The sequence below is a fragment of the Sphaeramia orbicularis genome, chromosome 4, assembly GCF_902148855.1.
Source record: "Sphaeramia orbicularis chromosome 4, fSphaOr1.1, whole genome shotgun sequence".
NCBI classification, from domain to species: Eukaryota; Metazoa; Chordata; class Actinopteri; order Kurtiformes; family Apogonidae; genus Sphaeramia; species Sphaeramia orbicularis.
The window spans coordinates 47,522,847-47,546,170 of NC_043960.1; the positions used below are offsets into that span (position 1 = coordinate 47,522,847).

Here is a 23,324-nt window from a genome sequence, read left to right on the forward strand (position 1 = left end):
CTGTCATTTTTTTCCTCCCCACTGGACACAGCTCTAAATGGAGTTCAATGTTGAAATGGCAGCATTTCTTCTAACAGTTGACTTTAATTTTGAATATCATGAAGGGTATTATAAGTTACTAGGGCGTTGACCCACGGAGAACCAGGGGTTCTAGAAGTGGTAGTTTTTATGCTAGGGAGAGCTGACTTTTAGGAAAAGATCTTAGTCTATATTTTGCAAGTACTGCCAAAAAAATTGTTTGGTAAATCATCCTTTAAAATTTAAACAACAATTAATATATTATAAAATACCCATATCTAGGGACTGAAGTTAGCAAATGCGTCGTTCCTGTTTTTTTACTTCATTTCCCATCATGCAGCATGGTACTGCACTTCCCGTCAACCATCATGGGCATAGCAACGTGATTGTAAGGTGATTGTATTCCAAAATTACTAATATCTCCTAAAATATGGGTCCTGTCAATTTGCCATTTTTTGCTAGTCTCTTCCTTTACCGTAAATACATTGTTCCTGTTTTTAACTTCGTTTCCCGTCATGCAAGGTTGACGGGATGTGCAAGGCTGCTTCCTGTCCCACCCCCTGGCAACTGCTTAGCGACGTGAACTAAATCAGTCCTTCCTGGCTTTAAAAAAAGGGAATTTTAAAGAAAAAAGATATTTAATGTCGAGATGGGACTATTCCTCAACTGTAGGTACCAAATTGGCCAGTTAAAAATGTCTCAGTTTCTCAGAACCCTGCAGATATACAGACAGACAGATGTTCTGAGACCTTCCAGTATTATGGTAAAGATTGTTTTGTGTTATTATCTTTGCAAAGTTTTGATCCAAGGATCAAGTTCAGACCTTATTTTGACTGAACTGTAAATTTACAGTTTTATTGTCTCACCTGTTTACTGGCTTTCACTCTGGTTAGTGTAGAAAAGAAAGTCCAAGGAAAAAACTGGCTTGTCATCCTTTTTGTTGGACAAAACATCACCCTGCTTTTGTGTTTCTTTGTTTCAGTGTACTTCAGGAAGCAACTTTGTGTGAATGCCACATTCATTCAAATTGCAATAATAGTAAGAATGCCTTTTACCTAAACATGGGGTTGGACTCTAAATTGTCTGTGTTGTTGTAGTTGTTTTTATTATGCACTGACTGGTGGACACTTTTTAATTTCATTGTACATGTTTCATGTTACAATGACAATAAAGACTATTCTCTTTTATGGGGTTGGACACTAAATTGGTTGTGAAGTGGTTTATATTGGATCAACAACTGTCAGAATAAAATACGTAACAATAGTATGAGAAATCATTTTCCTAAATAAGAATAGTCTATAAATGTTGCACCAAAGCCACGTGCCATACATAGGAGAGGTCCAACTTATGACAGATATCCTTGTCGGCACAGAGGCATAGTGGTTAGTACTTCCACCTAGAAGGTTCTGTCTTCAATTCCCAGATGGACTGAGGCCATCTTGGGTTCAATTTGCCGCCTAGACCTTAGACCTTGACCAACATACCGATGAAGATCTTTAGTCAGTCTCAGTGTGCCTTCTAATGTGTGTATTGGGATAGGTAAAATGCAGAGGCTGAATTTCCATTTGGGGATAATTAAATGAGTTACCCTTTACAAAAAGTCACAACAAGATGACAATGACGTCACACCTACAACACATGATGTTCAAGACTTAAGTTTATGAAAACCATCCTGGTATGGCACTTAAATGGTAGTATATAGTTTTGACAGTGGAAGGGTCAGTAAATGCAGATATTATTGCAACTTATGATATATTTGGATGATTTCACAATGCACTGTTAAGTATTTAAAATACACCACTTGTTTGACTAATTTGGTGGATCTACTCTGTGCCTGTTTTTAGGCTGTAGAAAATCTATCCTGTGGTGCAGATTTGAACTAATCACAGACATTTTCAGACGGGAGTCTGTCAGACACAACCTGGATGTAATTCTGCTGCTGTACTCTTTGAAGTTGTGATAAGTGGCTTCACTTTTACACAACAGCATGAAATGATGTCAGGCTCATCTACAGGTACATCTCAAAAAATTTGAATATCATGAGAAAGTTCAATATTTTTTGTCACTCATTTCAGAAAGTGAAACCCATATATTATATAGACTCATTGGACATAGAGTTAAATATTTTAAGCCTTATTTCTGGAAATTTTGATGATTATGGCTTACAGATAATGAAAACCCAAAATTCAGTGTCTCAGAAAATTAGAATATTGCATCAAATCAATAAAAAAAAATGATATTTTAAACAGAAATGTCATGCTTCTGAAAAGTATGTTCACTTCTATGTACTTAAGACTAGGTTGGGCCTCCTTTTGGATGAATTACTCCATCATTGTGTTGTGACATGGAGGCGATCAGCCTGTGGCACTGCTCAGGTGTAATGGAAGCCCAGGTTGCTTTGATAGCGGCCTTCAGGTCATCCGCATTGTTGGATCTGGTGTCTCTCATCCAAGGTTATAGTTTTGGATTTTTAATTATAGTTTAGTTTTGATTAGTTTTTGACTTTTTTTCTCTAATTCAATTAGTTTTAATTAGTTTTTAGAGCAGGTTTACTAGTTTTTATTCGTTATCATTTTTTTCTGAATGCTTAGTTTTAGTTTAGTTTAGTTTTAGTATTAGTTTTAGTTATTTCATATATTTTATCTTCCTCACAATCCTATTCAAAGAAATTAGTGAGGCGCAGATATGGGTTACCCTGGACACTGTATTTGGGGGTTGGGTTAGGGCGGCTCATTGACTGAGCAGAGACACAAACACATGTACAGTACAATGTATAAATTCCCTATATCAGGTTGGGGGGGGGGTACGATCCATACACATCGTCACTTATGTGAAAACAATGCGAAGATGTGCAAAGCACGAGAGGAGATGCACAAAGCAGCCAGCAGTAAACCAGATAGAAACATATAAACCAGCCAACCAGCAGTAAACCTCATAGAAACATATATAAACCAGCTAACCAGCAGTGAACCAAATAGAAACATATATAAACCAGCTAACCAGCAGTAAACCACATACAAACATATATAAACCAGCTAACCAGCAGTGAACCAAATAGAAACATATATAAACCAGTTAACCAGCAGTAAACCACATACAAACATATATAAACCAGCTAACCAGCAGTGAACCAAACAAAAATATATATAAACAAGCTAACCAGCAGTAAACCACATACAAATATATATAAACCACTTATAAACATATATAACCCAGTTCAGGAGCAATAAACCACACACCTTAAATATCTCATATCTTAATCATCTACAGGTCCATTATTAGCCAACCTTGCTTCATTTCAATTCAGCTAGCTGTAGCTAGTAACATGAAACGTTTTTTAACATTGTAACAGGTCACATACCTCTGTAATTGGATTACTTTTCATCCTCCTCTTTTCTCCTCTTCTAAACTGTGCAGTTAAGGGCTCGGAGGGCCTTTTCATGGTGATAAACTCTCCAGTCTTTACCTGGATGCTTACACCTGTCTGATGCTGTCATTCAACTCCACTCTGTCTCTGTCACTCATGCACACACAGTGAGCAAAAAAATAAATAAATAAAAAACAGACCACACACATCACTAAAGTAAATCCCATACAGGACTCTGCTGCTTTGTCCCAACTTTAGTCTGTTTGTTCCAGGTAGAGTGGGGACCAGAAGACGACTGTAAACCACAAGTGACCAGACATGACGGACTGTGAAGTGTCGTATGGTGTCGCTAGCTAAAATTGCTAGAGCGAAATAAATCAATTTGATATCAATCTGACATTGACAAAGACGGAAACGAAGGGAATTTTATCCATAATTTTTATACGTTTTAGTTAGTTTTGTAAGCTTACAATACAGTTTCAGTTATCATTTTTTTCTTTTAATTAGAGTTTTTATTTATTTCAGTTAACGAAAATGTTTTTTCAATTTTAGTTTTTGTGATTTCGTTCATTTTTGTTAATGATTATAACCTTGCTCTCATCTTCCTCTTGACAATACCCTTTAGATTCTCTATGGTCAGGCAAGTTTTCTGGCCAATCAAGCACAGTGACACCATGGTCACTGAACCAGCTTTTGCTACCTTTGACAGTATGGGCAGGTGCCAAGTCCTGCTGGAAAATGAAATCAGCATCTCCATGAAGCTTGTCAGCAGAAGGAAGCATGAAGTGTTCTAAAATGTCCTGGTAGATGGTTGCGTTGACTGTGGACTTTAAAAAACACAGTGGACCAACACCATGGTAGCCCAAATCATCACTGACTGTGGAAACTTCAGACTAGACCTCAAGCAACGTGGATTCTGTGCCTCTCCACTTCTCCTCCAGACTCTGAGACCTTGATTTCCAAATGACATGCAAAATTGACTTTCATCTGAAAAGAGAACTTTGGACTTTCTACAGTCAGTGATGATTTGGGCTGCCATGGCATCTGCTGGTGTTGGTCCACTGTGTTTTTTGAAGTCCACAGTCAATGCAGCCATCCACCAGGACATTTTAGACTTCATGCTTCCTTCCGCTGACAAGCTTTATTGAGATGCTGATTTCATTTTCCAGCAGGACTTGGCACCTGCTGATCGCCTCCATGTCACAACACAATGATGGAGTAATTCATCCAAAAGGAGGCCCAACCTAGTCTTAAGTACATAGAAGTGAACATACTTTTCAGAAGCATGACATTTCTGTTTAAAATATCATTTTTTTATTGATTTGATGCAATATTCTAATTTTCTGAGACACTGAATTTTGGGTTTTCATTATCTGTAAGCCATAATCATCAAAATTTCCAGAAATAAGGCTTAAAATATTTAACTCTATGTCCAATGAGTCTATATAATATATGGGTTTCACTTTCTGAAATGAGTGACAAAAAATATTGAACTTTCTCATGATATTCAAATTTTTTGAGATGTACCTGTATATTTACATTTAGTCTTTTGAATTAGACAGAGAGGATGGGGCTGCAGGATTCTGGTATTTTCCCCCTGATTTTAGTTTTAAGGGTGCGTCTTCTTTAATCTGTACTAGAGGACATTTTAAAACTACATGCAATTTGCCGTCAGTTTCTGGGGAGTTTAGAGGCTCTAAGTTGAGTCAGGTAATAGAGTTTGATGTTATTTAAATGCAGGTTTGTTTAGTACATTCTACCTAGGATCACAGCTGTTGATTTTAAGACACCCAGATGATGCCTCAGCAGCCTGTGATACCCAGCATCCTATAGAAAAAGGCAGCAGGCTGGTGCCATGTTTGCGCTGCTGTGTCCGGCTGTAAAACAGTGGCTGGAATGTCAGTCAGTACCTGGCAGAGCTCCCAGTGTCTGTGGATGTGTCACCTTCGCTGCTAACCCGATCACAGCCCTGATGGTTTCTGTGTGAGTCACAGATTCCTGGAAGAGCCCCACATTTAGCTCCGGGAAACGCAAAATACTCAAACCATAAATACAGCAAATAAAACCTGAAGAACACACTGAGTGGTATTTAGTGTCCATTCACCTCCATTTTTAGATCTAAATCATGAATAACACAATGTAGAGGTAGACTCTGTTCTCAGGTATGTATGTAGCAGGCTGTGTTGCTTTTTTAGGAAACAAAGTCCCAAACTTGTTTTTTTTTTGTTTTTTTTGTGTGTTTTTTTCAGCTGTGTCGGTTCTGGATTTGTTGACTCACTGTTGATGTGGTACAGCGCACAGTAGATATCTCTCCTCAGAGAACCATTCAGCAATCACCACTGTGAATAACTGATTGGACCACTGTTTCTCAGCAGATGCTCAGAGGCCTCTAACAGAGAGGTGATGGATGATTTCCTGGTTTAGGCAGAACTCCTAAAATGTAAGTTACACTGCAAGGTCTTACTCAGGATCAATAGGTGCTCAGCGTTATGTACACTGGCTTTGGACTTATTGCTATTTTACATGCTGCAGAGTGACAGGCCTCATGCAGTTTTAAGCCGATGGGATTTATCTCATGGATGAGCAAAGCCAGTAGCACAGGGAGTGGAATAGAAGGCAAGAACTGCACAGACTTTGGATGGGGAGAGAGCTATTGTTTCATGGAAGAACAAGATATCTCTTGAATCCGTTAGCTTAAAGTTGATCCTTGATTGTCCTTTGTCATTTAAAGCAAAAATCTGCTTGGGCTGCTACAAACAAGAATTAATGTATGTTTGAGGAGAGGAGAGGAGAGGAGAGGAGAGGAGAGGAGAGGAGAGGAGAGGAGAGGAGAGGAGAGGAGAGGAGAGGAGAGGAGAGGAGAGGAGAGGAGAGGAGAGGAGAGGAGAGGAGAGGAGAGGAGAGGAGAGGAGAGGTAATTACCTGCCTGGGGCCTAACACATGTCTGCTGGACCCTGCTGGAATAGAGATGAGCCTGAGCTGACAGCTCTTATAACTTCATTTCATGTACTGACCCTTCATTCATTATCAAACAGAGGAATAGCCGTACACACAGACACACTCTCAGTCAAACACACACGTTCACCAGTGAAGATGAAAACGCTGTTCTGAGTCAAATCTTTTCCTGTCTGCCTGAACTCTAATTCACCTCTGCTGAGGCCAAACAGACTTATGTTACAGCTAATATATTCACATGTGGAGCCAGAGACAGACTATTATCCATCTGATAAAGGTGTCTGTGTGAATATAATCTCAGGGTATGGCAAAGATTGAGCTCTCTGATTGGATAATGTTCAATCTATAAACTTTATTGAGTGATGTCTCCTCTCCTCTTCTAGTGTTGTCCAGGTGCAGGCTTCTCGATTACCTTTTTGACAGTGTTGCTGCCATGGCAACAGATGGGAAATAACCCTAAATGGCAAAGACTAAAACTGTTTAGACTGCTAATACAGGGTTTATGTGGGTCATTAAAAAGCATTAAAAGTTACTAAATAGATTTTGTGAAAATTAATGCCTTAAATGGCCTTAAAAAGCATTAAATTTGATGTCCAGAGGCATTTGATGGAAAAAAAAAAAAGCATTGTTATTCACGATTTATTTTGGTTATATAAACATTTATTAATTCTGATCGGAAGTAAAACGTGATGATTGGCAGGCAGAACCCTTTAATTGGCTAATGTTTATGGCCGATAGAAGAAGTCACAACACCAGATGCTTGGAATGCAATGTGCTATGAGTGTGCTCATGCTGTGGTGAAAGAGCGGAGGGAATATTTGCAAATGTTGGAAAAATGGGAAAATGTAAGTTTCAGCAGAAGTGGTTGGAAGAGGAACTATTCAAAACCTGGTTAAAACCTGTTGACAGTAAAACCATCATAAAACTATATATAAAACTGTATCTGCAGTTGGACGTGGGCATTACATTTGTTTAAAGTGGCATTAAAAAGGCTATTAAAATAGATTTGCTGATACCTGCAGAAACCCTGTAGTAAAAGAGATCCAAATCTGGTTTGTTTAGTGTTCATATGTGACTGTGTGACTGTGTGACTTAGTGTGCAACATAACTCAAAAAGTTATGGACAGATTTTGATGAAATTTTCAGGGTTTGTTGGAAATGGGATAAGGAAGAAATGATTAACTTTTGGGGGTGATCCGGAAGAAATCCTGGATTCTGGATCACTTTGAAATTTTCGTTAACATTGTGGTAAATGGGGCCAAAATTTTCGTTTCCCAATATCTCGCTTAATTATTGACCAAAACTCATGAAATTTAACTCAGGAATTGACAATGGGGTCCTCTATCACATTTCAAAGGCTGATCCAGCTCTGATCCAGAAGGCGGATTTTATTTTAAAAAATAAATGTAGGATTTGTATCACCGATTATGTGGGGAATTTTTGCGCTTGGCGGAGGTCTGCGCTCTCCGAGTGCTTTTCTAGTTTATTAATGTGAACAGCCAAACAAATCTATAAGTATGACTTGAGAAGTACAGCTTGCAGTGTTAATGTAGCCCATTTTTCTGAAGTTGTTTCCATCAGTTGGATGTGTAGCTGGAATGTTGTGTAAAACAAGCTTGTTCCTGTTTAAATGCTGTGAACTACAGTAACAGTGTGCGACAGCGCTAGAGATTAAGTGTGTGTGACAGGAAGCAGTGACCACTGTTAGCCTCTTCTGAGCATCCAATCAATGGCCATCTTACCATCTTTAACCTTCTAATGGCTCCAGTGGCTAACCAGCTAGCTGGGGAAAACAAACAGAGATTGAAGGGTTAAATAGTTAAGCATGGCAGAACACTTTACGAGCAGGAGCAATCACATCAGTAGATAAACTCCAGTGTAAAGAGTCTGCTGTCCAGGGCTCAGTTAAATGTGCAGCTGGGAAATCTCAGTGGCCATAGGGACTGTTTCCATCCCATCGCTCAGCTGAGGTCAAAACCAGCACAATACATGCAGCAGTTAACAGGTCAGGACTGTGGGTACACAGCAGTAATTCTCCCTAAAAATGTCCCTGCTTTGCTGCTTGGCGTCTCGTTGGCTGGTAGGAACATGATGCAGTAGATGGATGCAATAAGTCCAGTGTGTCTGTGTGAGTCATTGTATTAGGCCTGTGTGTGCTGATTTATACATCAGCGCCCACTGAGGACAAGCTAATCACATTCTCAGTGTCGCCACGTCGATGTACAGGTGAGCATGGTGTCTCATACTCCAACACAAGACATAAAAGAACTGTAACTAACCCAGAGCTCATTAAATACTCATCAGTTGACAGCTGCTGAATACAATAGTTACTATTATTATCATGACTGTTAGCATGCACTTGGCACAGACTCTCATGATGTACAGTAGCTCAAAACACATTATTTCTTCCCTATTTTCAGTTTTATAGCAGTTATAATATGCAATACTATACAATACTATATTGTGTTTGAGTCATTATCTTCTTAACAAAGAAGACCAGAACAGAATAAACAAACACTTGGACTAATGAGTGATATCTTCTATAGGTGAGGATGGAAGCATGATTCCGGTGATTACACTAGATGGAAGTGGACACTGAACCTCAAATGAAGCAAGTGGATTGAACGTGAAAAGAGGCTTTTCAAAATCACAGTTTTTAAAAGTGTATTTCACTAAGCATGAAAATAAGACATTGAGTGAGAGAAAGCTATATATCATATCTTTATAACATTTATTAATTCTTCTTAGCGTCCTACCTCAAGACGGTGAATATCATCTCAATGCACACAGCAAAAAAGACAGTTATTTGAAAAGTAACATTATGCAGCTGAAGTGATGACGTCCTCTATAGATTCCCTTTGCATTTCAAAAAACAAACTTGTTTGTTTCTGAATAATTACTTTTTTGCAGCCAAACTTCTCATCACAGTTTATATCAAACTTACTAAATAACAACAGTGAGCTGTGTAATTTGAGGACAGATTTGACTCTTAATAAAATAATTTGATGGATGGTACTGTTGTGTAATGTTATAAGTTTTATTTTAGGCTTCACAGTCTGCACTTCGGTCAATGATATGTGTGCATTCCTGACAGAAGGGCTCCCTCTGCTGGGCAAATGGATGCTATAAAAGTTGCACTTACGTGGCAGATTTTGAAAAAATATTATTTGACATGCATTGTCTTTGTTTGCATTTTTTTTCCAGAGCAAGGACACACAGATGCCGACATGTTTTTCTACCTGCTGATCATTTTCTCAACCATCAGCTCCTTGTACACACTGATATGGGATCTGCGTATGGACTGGGGTCTTTTTGACCGTGGAGCTGGAGAAAACACCTTCCTCAGAGAAGAAATAGTTTACCCACACAAGGTGGAGCACACACACACACACACACACACAGGCTACACAAACAAAATAGGAGTAATAGTTTATTAGAATGGCACTGTTCATTCAGCAGATTGAGTTTGATGAGATTGCAACAAAAATATAGGACAAACTTTGTGTTGGATAATGTGTGACATGGTACTAAATGCTGAGAGGTACATCTGTTTGACTTTTTTTTTTAATTACATACACAAGAAATATCATCAGTTGTTTGTATTACACATTAAAACAATGTACTGTGTCTTTGATCAAAAGCGCTCGTAGATTTTGTCTCCACTGGTCTATTTTGCACTCCTCAGCAGTTTCTCCTGCTTCTGGAAATAAAATTCATAAGAGAATTGAATAAAAACTCTGAATGCAATGGATGTTCATTTTGAGTCAATGCTGTGGAAACCATTAGGTATTAGAATTAACAAGCTCAGCAAAATAATAATGCTAGAGTCTTTTCTGTTTCAGGGGCCTCTAACATTACAATGTAGTGTTGGTTTAGTTGGAAGTAAAATGATATTTCAATATTTATTGCACAGTTTAATCATTTGTTATTATATGAATCAAGGTGTAACCAGATGTATTAAGTTATAAATAACTTGGTTGATGCAGATTTTCTGAAAATAAATATTAACCCATAAAGACCCAGTGCTACTTTTGTGGCAATTACAAAAATGAGTTTTTCTCTCTCTTTAACTTTTCTTAAGTGATTTATCACCATTAATTATAATATTATTCTCTGCATTTTATGTTTTTTAAGTAAAAATCCGGTATGTGATTTACTCATCATGTAGATGTTTATTAAAACTCAGATTAAAGTTGTGGGGTATTGTATCAAAAACAGAGAAAACTGATGAAAAAGTGACTTGTGCAGTCAAATCTATCATTAACTGAACCTAAAAGAAGTGTCTCCGCTGTCATTTGTCAAACTCCATGGGTTTTACTGGTGAATCAGTGTTGTAGAAAATGATGTTTCCATGGTAACTATGGAGCCTCTGAACGTCCAAATGGATCACAGCTGATGACCATGAAAAGATGGCAAACTACATTTTACACCAATTATTTACATGTTACATTTGATAGGATTAATGGATCAACAGGTATTAAATATTTTAGATGCTTTTGGTCACCTGTGGCTGTTTGGGTCTTTATGGGTTAAATGTGTGTGTGTGTGTGTGTGTGTGTGTGCATATATATATATATATATATATATATATATATATATATATATATATACACACACACACACTACCGGTCAAAAGTTTTAGAACACCCCATTTTTTCCAGTTTTGTATTGAAAATCAAGCAGTTCAAGTCCAATGAACAGCTTGAAGTGGTACAAAGGTAAGCGGTGAACTGCCAGAGGTAAAAAAAAAACAAAAAAAGGTAAGGTTAAACAAAACTGAAAAATAATGTACATTTCAGAATTATACAAAAAGGCCTTTTTCAAGCGAACAAGAAATGGGTTAACAACTTAAAGCAGTTCTTCAGCAATGGAGGTTGATCAAGCCTCGAAAGTTGGTGCTACCAATTCCTACAGGTGTCCCAATGTTTCTTCATTGCTTACAACCCCCTCTGTCTGCATAAAAGTAGTGTTGGAACACACTCTGGTACCATACCATTGTAAGCATTATTTGAACAGTATTGTACTGCAGAAAGTAGTGTGTCACTATCAAAATGGCGAGGAAAAGGCAATTAACGATAGAAGAGAGACAGACCATCGTAACACTTAAAAATGTAGGTCTTTCCTACAGAGAAATTGCCAAGAAAGTCAAGGTGTCCGTAAGTCCAGTTTCCTTCACCATCAAAAGGCACTCAGAAACTGGGGGAAATGCTGACAGGAAGAGGTCTGGCAGACCCAAAGCCACAACAGAATTAGAAGACAAGTTTCTGAGAGTCAACAGCTTGCGTGATAGGCAACTCACAGGACAACAGCTTCAAGCACAGCTCGTAGTGGTCGTAGTAAGCAAGTCCCAGTTTCAACTGTGAAGAGAAGACTTTGAGTTGCAGGTTTGATGGGTCGTGTTGCAGCAAGAAAGCCACTGCTGAGACTTCAGAATAAGAAAAAGAGGCTTGCCTGGGCCATGAAACACCGCCAGTGGACTACTGAAGACTGGAAGAAGGTGTTATGGACTGATGAATCCAAATTTATGTTTTTTATGTACGCCGTCGAGTAGGTGAAAGGATGGTTCCTCAGTGTGTGACATCAACTGTCAAACATGGAGGAGGAAGTGTGATGGTCTGGAGCTGTTTTGCTGGATCCAGGGTCTTCTGCAGCTATGCCATGCAGTACCCTCTGGGATGTGCCTAGTTGGTCAGGGGTTCATCCTACAGCAAGATAATGACCCAAAACATAAGTCCAAGCTTTTCCAGAACTACCTTAAGAAAAAAAGAACAAGATGGTATGCTTGAAAACATGGAGTGGCCAGCACAGTCTCCAGACTTCAATCCCATCGACCTGGTTTGGGATGAACTGGACAGAGGAGTGAAAGCAAAGTAACCTACAAGTGCTACACATTTATGGGAACTTCTGCAACAGAGTTGGGAAGAACTTTCTGAAGAATATTTGATTTCCATTGTAGAAAGAATGCCACAAGTGTGTTCAACTGTTATATCTGCCAAAGGTGGCTACTTTGATGAGTCAAAAGTTTAGAATACATTTTGGTTTCTAAATTGATTCCATGATTTCTTTTTTTAACTTCAGTTGTTTATTTGTTCTATGCTTTGATTTCAGAGTACACTGAAACATTAAACTGCATCATTTTCAATGAAATTCTGGAAAAAGTGGGGTGTTCTAAAACTTTTGACTGGTAGTGTGTGTGTGTGTGTGTGTGTGTGTATATATATATATATATATATATATATATATATATATATATATATATATATATAAAAATTCACATTAACTTAATTCACAACATGAAAGTATTTTACCGATATTTGGGGTGTAGGACAAAAGATGTAAGTCCTGTGTAATGAGCACATTGTCATGTATGTGAATGTTAGATAAGGAAAACACACGTTCTTCACATGTAGTAGACATAAACATAAAATCAGGAATAACGTGATAATAAATGTTACATAACATGAAAATAAAACTCGATTACAGAGAGATAAACGTTTTAGAGCCTCCTTAATGGGTCTTCCACAGGTGTTAACTCCCAGTGGCTCTCATCTGTAAAATTCAAGTTTCCAGATACACAGTTCACTAAATCTATTTCCATCTCTGTGTCATCATGTCATTCCTGTGCAGGCATATTACTACTGCGCCATCATCGAGGATGTGATCCTGCGTTTCGCCTGGACCATCCAGATCTCTCTGACTACAATGACCAAGATCCACTCTGTGGGAGACATCGTTGCCACTGTTCTTGCTCCCCTTGAAGTTTTCAGGTGGGTTTGAAGTCTCTATTCCATACATACTCACATAGTTTAGAGAGTTAAGACAGAAGATAAAATAATCTAGAGCTGAAACAACTAATTGATTAATTGACTCGAATTGATTGACGTGATTTGATTACAATTTTCCTGAACTGAAGCTTTGTTTCCTTAATTTCACTGCTGCTAAACATTGGTTCCTCTGTTGTGTTTCACATGGACACTTTATTGTGACATACATGATGATCACAAACAACATGGAGTGTAGCTCAGAAGCAGAAAATGTCTATTTCCTCACTTTTCTTCTTTGGAACCATCACTTAGTCCTTTAAAATTTTAGGATTAACATAAACTTTAAAAATATTTGCCTTTATTTTTTTAAGTTATATGCTGGTTTCATCTTAACTTGTTAGTAAGTTGGATCCAAATGTGTTGAAGACTGCAGTGCACATATTGTTTGTAGATGTCATTGGATTTGTTTGTTGTTGTTGTTGTTTATATCTATAGATATTTTTATATATGCTTTTATACTGTTGTTGTTGTTGTTATTTCTAAAAAGATATTTTTTATACCCCCGCCCACCTCAGAGGGTGGGGATATACCGTCCGTCTGTCTGAGATTTGTGTCCATCCCATTTCTTGGACCCTATTCACCCAATTCTTTTCAAATTTCACACACATGTTCTTTACCACTAGGAGAGGCACAGTGTACAATTTGATGGCAGAATTTTTTTTTTTTTTTACAAAATTTTCAGAATTTCAACTTAGAAAATTTTTCCAACCAATTTCTCTGACATTATTCACTCAATTCTTTTCAAATTTCACACACATTCTTTTTGCATGTGCCTTTCTCTCAATTTTCTCAATTAAAGTTAAGACTCAAAATTAATCCCCGGGTAGGTAGGGTATCGGTGAGCAGGAGGAGCAAAATGTTGTGTGACCGCGCAGGGGTATTAGTAAGCTCTGCTTACTTTTTCACTTGTTATATATACTTTGAGTCTTTTACTTTGTGTGGTTGTTGTTTCAGATGGTTCTGGAATAAAAGACAAGTTGTTTATCATTTTCAGACATGTCTGTTTCACATTTTTACTTTTTTTTTGACCATTCAAATAATTCTTCAATTGAATCAAATCAAAGAAAAAAATCAACAGCAGCAGCTCTAAACTAATCCTGTTGTGTGCATTTGCAGGCGTTTTGTGTGGAACTTCTTCCGCTTAGAGAATGAACACCTGAATAACTGTGGTGAGTTCCGTGCAGTTCGAGACATTTCAGTTGCACCATTGAATGCAGACGACCAGACACTACTGGAGCAGATGATGGACCAGGACGACGGTGTCCGCAACCGCTCAGGCAAGAAGACCTGGAAGAGGTCATACAGCTTGTCGCTGCGACGCCCCTTACTGTCCTCCTCACAGTAAGACCTCACACATGAACACACCCTCATACACTGATGTCTCATATCACCTCCTTTCCTGACTCTACTTTATTATACAACCCTTTTTATACTTCAGTGTCTGCATTTACTATGCAAACAAGTAAAAACATTTATATTGAAATTTATGTATGTAATTAAAAAGTAATGGTACCACCTGATATTAAGATACACATACTATGTTCACCTTTAACTAGTTGTTAAATTATCCATTAATATACAAATTAGTGGTATATAGTCTCTTTAGTGGTTCATCAGTATAAATCTCCTAATAATGGCGTAATTTGAATCCTACTATATAATGCATGTTTTGGCCCTGCCCCGTGTCACATCAATGTGTGATCCACCCGTGTTCCATCGATGTGTAATCCGCCTGTGTCCCATCAATGTGTGATCATTGTGTGATTGATGTTGCAGCACAGAAGGGCATACGGGTACAATGTTGCACCACGGGAGGGCACTATCATACAATGGCATCACAGGTACAATGCCACTAGTAATTATAATCTACTATAACTCCAACACAGTCAAACAACGTCTTTCCCTCAATAATAGTTGGTTTAGGTTTGGTGTATTAGTTGTGGAATACTGTACCGTCTTCATCCGCTTATTTGGGTCCGGGTCGTGGGGGTGGCAGCCTCAGCAAAGAAGTTCAGACAACCCTCTCCCCAGCCACTTCCACCAGCTCTTCTGGGGGAATCCCAAGGTGTTCCCAGGTCAGCTGGGAGATATGATCCCTCCAGCGTGTCCTGGGTCGGCCCCGAGGTCTCCTCCCGGATGGATATGCCCAAAGAGTACCTCCCAGGGAGGCGTTCAGGAGGCATCCTCACTAGATGCCCGAACCACCTCAACTGGCTCCTCTCGACATGGAGGTGCGGCAGCTCTACTCCTAGTCCCTCCCGGATGTCCGAGCTCCTCACGCTATCTCTAAGACTAAGGCCGGCCACCCTGCACAGGAAACTCAGTTGTAGAATGTGGTCATACAAAATAAGGCACTATTAAGTGCTTTATAATGATTAATAAAGAGGTAATATACAACCTTAATCCCAAAAAGTTGGCAAATGTAATAAAAACAGATGGGTGCATTAGTACCTATGGAATGGGTAGTTTGCACATCTACAACAATACCGTCAATGCTGAAAGTTATAAACAGCTTTTAGAGCAGCATTGGCTCTCATCCAGACGGTGTTGACGAAGACTGTGCTAAACAGTGAGTCCAGGGGCTGAACTGGTTCAACGACTGTCCAGACTTTTAACCATTTGAAAACATGAGGCACATCATAAAAGGAAAAATATGGCAAAGATCCACAGGATGGTTGAGGAGCTCTGATATCAGACTAGAATTGGACAACATTCCTATAAAACTCAAAACAGTAACTGGGCTCCTCAGTTCCTAGATGTTAACTGTGGTTAAAAGAAGAGGGAATGTTACACAGTGGTTAACCTGGAACTGTTTACCATAAAAAGATCATATATTTTCTGTGTTTATTGGGAATAAAACATGGGTGTATGATATTTACAAATCATTGCATTCTATTGTTGTGTACATTTTTATACAATGTCCCAACTTTTCTGGAATTGGAGGTTGTAGTAGTAATATACTGCAATATAAATGTCAACAAGCAGCTAGTTAAAGGTGAATCTGTGCAGAGAACGAGTTATCAAAGTCATTATACAGATTGTTTGTAATGTTCTGATTTGTTTTTTCTAGATCGAAAAAGGACACAAAGGTGCTAATTGAAGACACGGACGATGAGGCCTTCAGCTGAGTCGACAGCATCAATATAAACACACACACACGCACACACACACACGCACACACACACTATACTTATAAGCACCTCATTCCCTAACATGAGCCCTAACCCTTTTCCTGTCAAACTGGAAGCCCCTCAGTATAAACCTTTAACTCCATGAGGATGTCCAGGCCATCCTCACCTCCGACAGTTTACCTCATCCTCAAGAGTCTTTATAAGTATAGGAACACACACACCGCAATGCACAGATACACACATCAGAAACCTGCTGAAGCACAAGCATTAGCAAAACGCCGCTACAGTTGAGGAGAGAGTCAATGCCACACAGACGGACGGACGGATGGACGGACGGACAGACGGGCCTACAGATGGACAGACAGACAGAGAGACAGACAGACAACAGGAAACACAAGACCACACTGCCCTGGGATTTTTCTCTTCTTTTATAACGAGTTTTTTTTTTTTTTTTTTTTAAATATGTCTTGTTTACTTTGTGATACATATGTATTTTCATTAGATTTTACCTTCTGCTGGATTTATTTAGAAAGAAAATAAAACAAAAAAATGACAGGCTGCAGACGACTGTTTACACACCTTTTATAACCTCGAACCAGGATCAACAGGGACAAAACAAGCCAATCAAACAGACTGAAACATTTAACAATAGAAACCTGAGGAAGAACTCAACACACGTTAAAAACATATAAAAAAACAACAACAAAACAAATCAACTGGTTTCAGCTCGTTGATTCTTTTTATACTCTTTGGTCTTTTCTGAGTTGATTTGCTTTGAGTTGTCCATGTACAATCACAACCCTGGAGGCACTTGCAGGAAAAGTGCGTTTACTACACAAAACATGAGAAAAAATAACTTTCTTGGGGAAAAAAGGGAAGTTTGGATCTAAACATTTCTAGTCTTTGAAGTTGCTTTGTTATATATATTTGGATGTGCATTATTACTCTATTGTAGTAGTTCTACATGTGTTGTTTCTACTGGTGAGACTTGTTTAAAAGCATCCACTTTAATGTATTTTGTAATATTTGGAATGTTTTTCCCAGTTAAACCTGTGCCACGTTTTTACTAAACTTATAGTTGGACTTCAAAGTTACAGTATCCTGACTTTCAATTAGTGTGAGTCCTTGTGTTTTGTGATCAAAAAGTGCCCTGTTTCTGTATATGCATTGCTGTTCTTTGCATTAATTTACCAAAGGTTGATTTTAATGAATGTGTCTGTGACACTGTGACAGTTACATGGAGCCAGAAGCGGACAGATATTTATTGGATTGTTTTGATGATTGGTTTAGACTCATTGGAAGCTCCGTTCTCTGTCAGTGTTTATCAGAGTGACATGATATGTCAGCTGATGTGCAGTTAAAAATCTGAAACTATGCATGAGCGTCTTGTGTATGTCGGTGGTGCTGACAGACAGAGCTCTGATGCCAGCATAGCATCTTAATTTACTGTCATTTAATACAAATACAAAAAAAACAAAACAAAAGGAGAACATTTAAAACTGGGAAATGAGTTGTGCTTTAATCAATAAAGAAGTCTTTCCTTAGAAAAGTAATCTCTTATGAAGAAGATGGAGTTTTGGAAATGATGATTCAGCCACTTTTGACTAGACTTTTATTCTACTTCTAAAAAATGTGGCCAAGCAAAATTCACTCATGCATCAGTGGGTTGGCCTGACTTTTTTTCTTGTGTCTCAGAAACTCATGAGAATGGGGAGTAAATGGTAGATCTGTCACAGCTCTGAGAACCACCGGTATATGCTTCACCATGCATTAGTTTCTCACACACTGCCCAACAAAAGGGTATTCAACTTTATGAGATCCATTATATTTTGGTTTATTTATTGTTGTTGTGTCTCTTGATGTTCACTGCTGCCTCTTTCTTTTAAGCACTTTTAATCTTTTTTTTATTTAATGCAATCTACTTAAAATCCCATTGTCTTATTGTCAAATATTTTAAAGCGTGTTGTTAAAGGGGCCCCTGCTAACTGTGACACTGGTGCTTGTTAGGCCCGAGCCGAGTAAAGCCGGCGCAGGGCCTATTGAGTCTGCAGTGGGCGCATGGGGACAACATGTACATGACATGCACAAATCGCATATTTACACCTGCTTGGAATGAATGGGAGTCAATGGGACACGCCCAGTCGGGGTCAGTCACGTGTGTGTAAGTGCACGACACGAGACATCTGACCCCACAGACATGTGGGGGACCTCGAGAGCTTTCAAATAAGGCCAAATATGTGGTTGCCATAGAAACAGCTATATTGTTCTTGCTCAGATTATTATTATTATTTTATTTATTTTATTTATTTTTCTTCTGCTCTTTGAGCACAAATTTGACCCCCTGAACATTTACAAAAACTCACCGAATTTTGCCCAAATCGGTGTACAGTATCTAGAGAAGTGGTGCATCAAAAGTTAGCCGAATTTGTGGGATCAGTTTTACTGTTTTTGTGCAAGGAGGTCGCAAAGTTTGCGAAGTTTTTTGGCTCCATAGCACCCCCTACAGATTTACTTATACAAAAATTTCTTTAGCTTGTACATACGAACACCAATTTACCTCAAATTTGAGTCAATTGTCAGTCTCCCAGGCCTACACCAATTCATCAGAAGGCGTTAAAATTTGGTGCCAGAGCGCCACCTGCTGAACGATGGACATGCTTGTACTGGACGTGCCTGTGGTGAGGGCCTTTAGATGCCACTTGCGGCTTTATTTTTTATTTATTTTTCTTTCTCCTGCGCTTTGAGCTCAAATTTGACCCCCTGAACTTTAATGAAACTCACCAAATTTTGCCCAAAATTCAGAAGTGCACCAAATTGAATTTACATATAGGTTTCGTAGATGTCAGAAAAGAAATGTTGCGACAGCGTCCCCATGAAAAGTGGAAATACATTACGTCACACACACATCCACACGTCCACATCCAACATAAAGTTTGTCGTAGAGCTATGAAAATAGGTACGCATATTCATTGTCAGGAGACAAACAAAAAATATTATTTTGGCCACGCCCCTAAACCAACCCTTAGTCGGCCATATTGGATTGAAATTTCCAAAATGCTGAGTCAGCGTTTTCGCTGACGTCATATTTTAACTATCTCCTCCTTGGGTGTTTGGCCAAATGAGCTGAAAATTGGTGTACAGTATCTAGAGAAGTGGGGCATCAAAAGGTGTCACCATTTTTTTGGTATAAGGTCGCAAAGTTTGCAAAGTTTTTTCGAAAATTTCCCATTACAAAAATTGCTTCAGCTCGGACATACGAACACCAATTTGGCTCAAATTTGACTCAGACATTTGTCTCCCAGGCCCACAGCCATTTATTAAAAGAAATAGAAATTTCGCACTATACCGCCCCCTACAAATATATTTTTATGAAAATTACTTCAGTTCCGACATACAATCACCAATTTAGCTCAAATTTGAATCAGTTGTCAATTTCCCTGGCCTACACCTATTTATTGGAAGAAATTTAAATTTTGCACTATAGCACCCCCTACAAAGTTACTTTTACAAAAATTGCTTCAGCTCAGACATATGAACACCAATTTGGCTCAAATTTGAATCAGTTGTCTATCTCCCAGGCCTACACCCACTCATCTGAAAAATTTGAAACTTAGCTCCATAGCGCCCCCTACAAATTTAATTTTACTAAAATTGGCTCAGTTTGGACATATGATCACCTATCTGCTTCAAATTTGAGTTAGTTGTCAGTCTCCCAGGCCTACACACCCATTTGCCAGAAGACATTGAAAATTCACACAATAGCGCCCCCCACAAATTTACCTTTACAAAAATTGCATAAGTTTGGACATATGAACACCGATTTGGCTCAAATTTTAATCAGACATCTATCTCCCAGGCCTACAGCCATTTATCAAAAGAAATTGAAATTTTACACTATAGCGCCCACTACAGATTTATTTTTATAAAAATTGCTTCAGTTCAGACATGCGAACAGAGATTTGCCTCAAATTTGAATCAGTTGTCAATTTCCCAGGCCTACACCCATTCATCAGAAGACATTAAAATTTGGTGCTAGAGCGCCACCTGCTGAACGATGGACATACTTGTACTGGACGTGCCTGTGGTGAGGGCCTTTCAATGCCACTTGCGGCTTTAATTTTACTTCCTGTTTGCTGCCCACCTCACTCTTTCCTTTGTCCTCCTGTGGCTGCATTGTGATGGTAATGAGATGAAGTCCACAGAGCTTCAGGACAAATGTGTTACAGAACATCCCCTCTCTTCTTCTGTCTTCTGTTTTTTTCCCATAGTGGCTGAAAATACGACTGTAAAGGCAGAAACATGTTTTGTACCTGCTATAGAACATGGGTAGCTTTCATTAGCTGTCCACTGTAACACACTGGACACATGTAACAACACACACACACATAGAACCACTGACACGCCTCGCATTGCCTCTGTCCACCACTGTCCTGTGTCAGAGAGCACAACACTTCAGCAGACAGTTTTGTAAAAAGGCTGTTGTCTTGCCTGCATGCTGCTTTTGTTTGACATTGTACATAGACCTTAATTTATCTGACATGATGTGAATATTAGCGATCATTGTAGCCACTGTAACAATGATTGATTTCATATGTTGCCATGTTTTGCTGACGAGCAGTATTTTTTAGGTGACAAGGAGCATTTTCATAATCCTGCACTCTTTTACATGTGTAAATCTGTCAAAAAATGTGTTTGTATTAAAAAAAAAAAAAAAAAATAGAAGAACGTACTGTAGAAACAAAAATCCATAGAAATAGAGAACATGATTCTGGATTGTCATTGGTTGTATCTTGTTGGTAATTCCTCCTTCTTCTTCTGCATCATCATCTCCAGACAGTTTGTGTTCAGGGCTCATGAAAGAGGTGAGGATTAGGACATTTGTGTGTCCACCATCCTGTGTAAATGTAGACATAAATGGATCCTGCTGTACACTGCTCTGCAAACAGAAGCACTTTGACTCACTGTAGTAGGGACTGGCTGATTGTTCTTATTCAATACACAGAAAGAAAAAAACAACTAAATGTCTTCTACAAGTAAAAGTCAGTGTTTAGTGTGACCTGTGATAGTCACCCAGGCAATAAGAAACATGAAATACCACTAGATTAGAGCAGTACATAGTATAATGTCTGGACAAAATAATTCAAGACATGTAGAGCAGTACTAAGAGAGGTCACTTTAAATACTTGTTTCTATAGAAATTAAATTTTTTTTCTGAAATGTTTAATGCTATACATTTCCTGTTTGTCCTGGGCATGTCCTTCTGATAAAGGCTAATTTTTACTTTAAGTACATTCGCAGTAAAAATTTGAATCTTGGTGTCAAACTTTAGAATAACTCCAACCCAACAAAAATACATCTAAAGTGACTCAAATGCTATTTTCTCGTCGCTTTTCACATTGAACTTGAGGTGTTATAAACCAACAAAACTAAATACTCATCTCATGTCACTCTTCATAGGAGAGACAACTGATCAGCCTTTGCACCAGGTTGGTTCTGGTTCTTGAACTGGTTTCCTTCAGAATTGTTTGAACTCTTGTTTGTTCTTGTAAACCAGCCCACTCGATCACATTTCATAAGGAAACCTACTGTACTTTGGGAACCAACGTTCCAGGTTCCAAACCAGTTTTTTGATTGAAATGCAGCTAAGGGTTAAAATGAGCTTTTAAAACCAGAATGGAACCAGATTCTGCACTGATGGACCGTGCGTGGTGACATAGATGAATCTGAAGAACATTTTGGAATTTACAGGTTTTATCTGATATTGGATTTAAAAACCCACCAATAATAATAAAAATGTGAATGTCAGATCCGATTATTGGTCAATCCCTGTTCCACAGAAACAGACCTCGGCCCAGAGGACACACATCATGAGATACTGTCACACCCTGAGCTGATCCCAGAACAACCTGAGCCGTCTTCACTCGTGTACAATAGAAGTGGAACATGTCCTAAAAACAGATCTAGAACATCCATGTGCTGGAAAAATTTTTAAGAGGCTTCGCTGAGAAATTGAAAGAGTGACCAGTGTTTGTTGACAGATGTTCAGTTTGTTGGCGTGACAACAGGGTTCTTTTGTACAGTTTGTTAGATAAGATGGTGATGATGATGGTTTAATGTAAAGTCCAGACAACCATTTTTTCCATGGGTGAAAACCACTGAGTTTGTTTCCACTGCTTGCTGAAGCCCCATGATGTTCAAGTGGTTGATGTGTATCCTCCCCCCTCCTCCCCCTCTAGATGTTGTTTGTAGCCTTTCTCTAATCTAGTTGAACGTGATAGTACCTGTAGTTTGGTAAATGGATGTTCTACTTTGATTAAAAAAAAATCCTACAGTAAATACATTGTGGTTAAATGTGGTTTTAAGAGACATAAGACTAATGAAAAGGAAAATGTCTTACAGTCTGAGCCATCCTCCCCGAGTCCCTTTTCCAGAGTAGTTTGTACATGTCAAGTGTATAATGCTGTTCTATGATGGTTTTCCTTATGGTATTTGTATTTCTGTAAACACTTTGGTGATCCTGTCATATCTGGGTTTTATAAACCACAATTATTTTTAAAACTCGATCTGCCTCTGGACTCTTTTTTTCCCCCCCTCCCTTTCAGATATTTTAAGTTCCAGGTTTCCCAGGTGCTCTGTTATTACTGGTGACTGTTGGGTGAGTATCATTATTTTCAGGGGCTTTGATACACTAAACAGCAATGACATGCACAGATACACACCAGACACACAGTTCTCACACTGCTTGCTGGTGGTTTGAAGGTCTCTCTGTTTCTGTTCTGCACCTTTTTTAGATGTTTCCCACAGCTGTGGCTTTGCATTTGTTAATGTCTGGGGGTTTTCAAAGTGTTCAAAACAGAATTTGTCCATGTAAAATGCTGTGTTACATTTACCACCCTCACCCTGAAATATGGCCAAGTAGACAATAAGTGCAAGATGACATGTAGGGGTCTGGCAGCTCAATCCAAAACAAAAAGAAAGTGTAAAAAAAAAAAGGTTGAGGGACTCATCCAAAAGTCCTGGGAGCATCAT

The 23,324-nt window shown here is 38.6% G+C and overlaps 1 protein-coding gene across 1 annotated transcript in view; it reads left to right on the forward strand.

Annotated features, from left to right (window-relative positions):
• The window catches only part of xpr1a (xenotropic and polytropic retrovirus receptor 1a), a 129,662-nt gene extending 111,904 nt beyond the window's left edge, over window positions 1-17,758 (forward strand). Inside the window, exons 12-15 of the mRNA XM_030132278.1 lie at window positions 9,545-9,711; window positions 12,968-13,107; window positions 14,281-14,505; window positions 16,235-17,758. Of these exons, the coding sequence (XP_029988138.1) occupies window positions 9,545-9,711; window positions 12,968-13,107; window positions 14,281-14,505; window positions 16,235-16,292 (590 nt within the window). The 3' untranslated portion in view covers window positions 16,293-17,758. The remainder of the gene's footprint in view (window positions 1-9,544; window positions 9,712-12,967; window positions 13,108-14,280; window positions 14,506-16,234) is intronic.
• The last annotated feature ends 5,566 nt before the right edge of the window (window positions 17,759-23,324 follow it).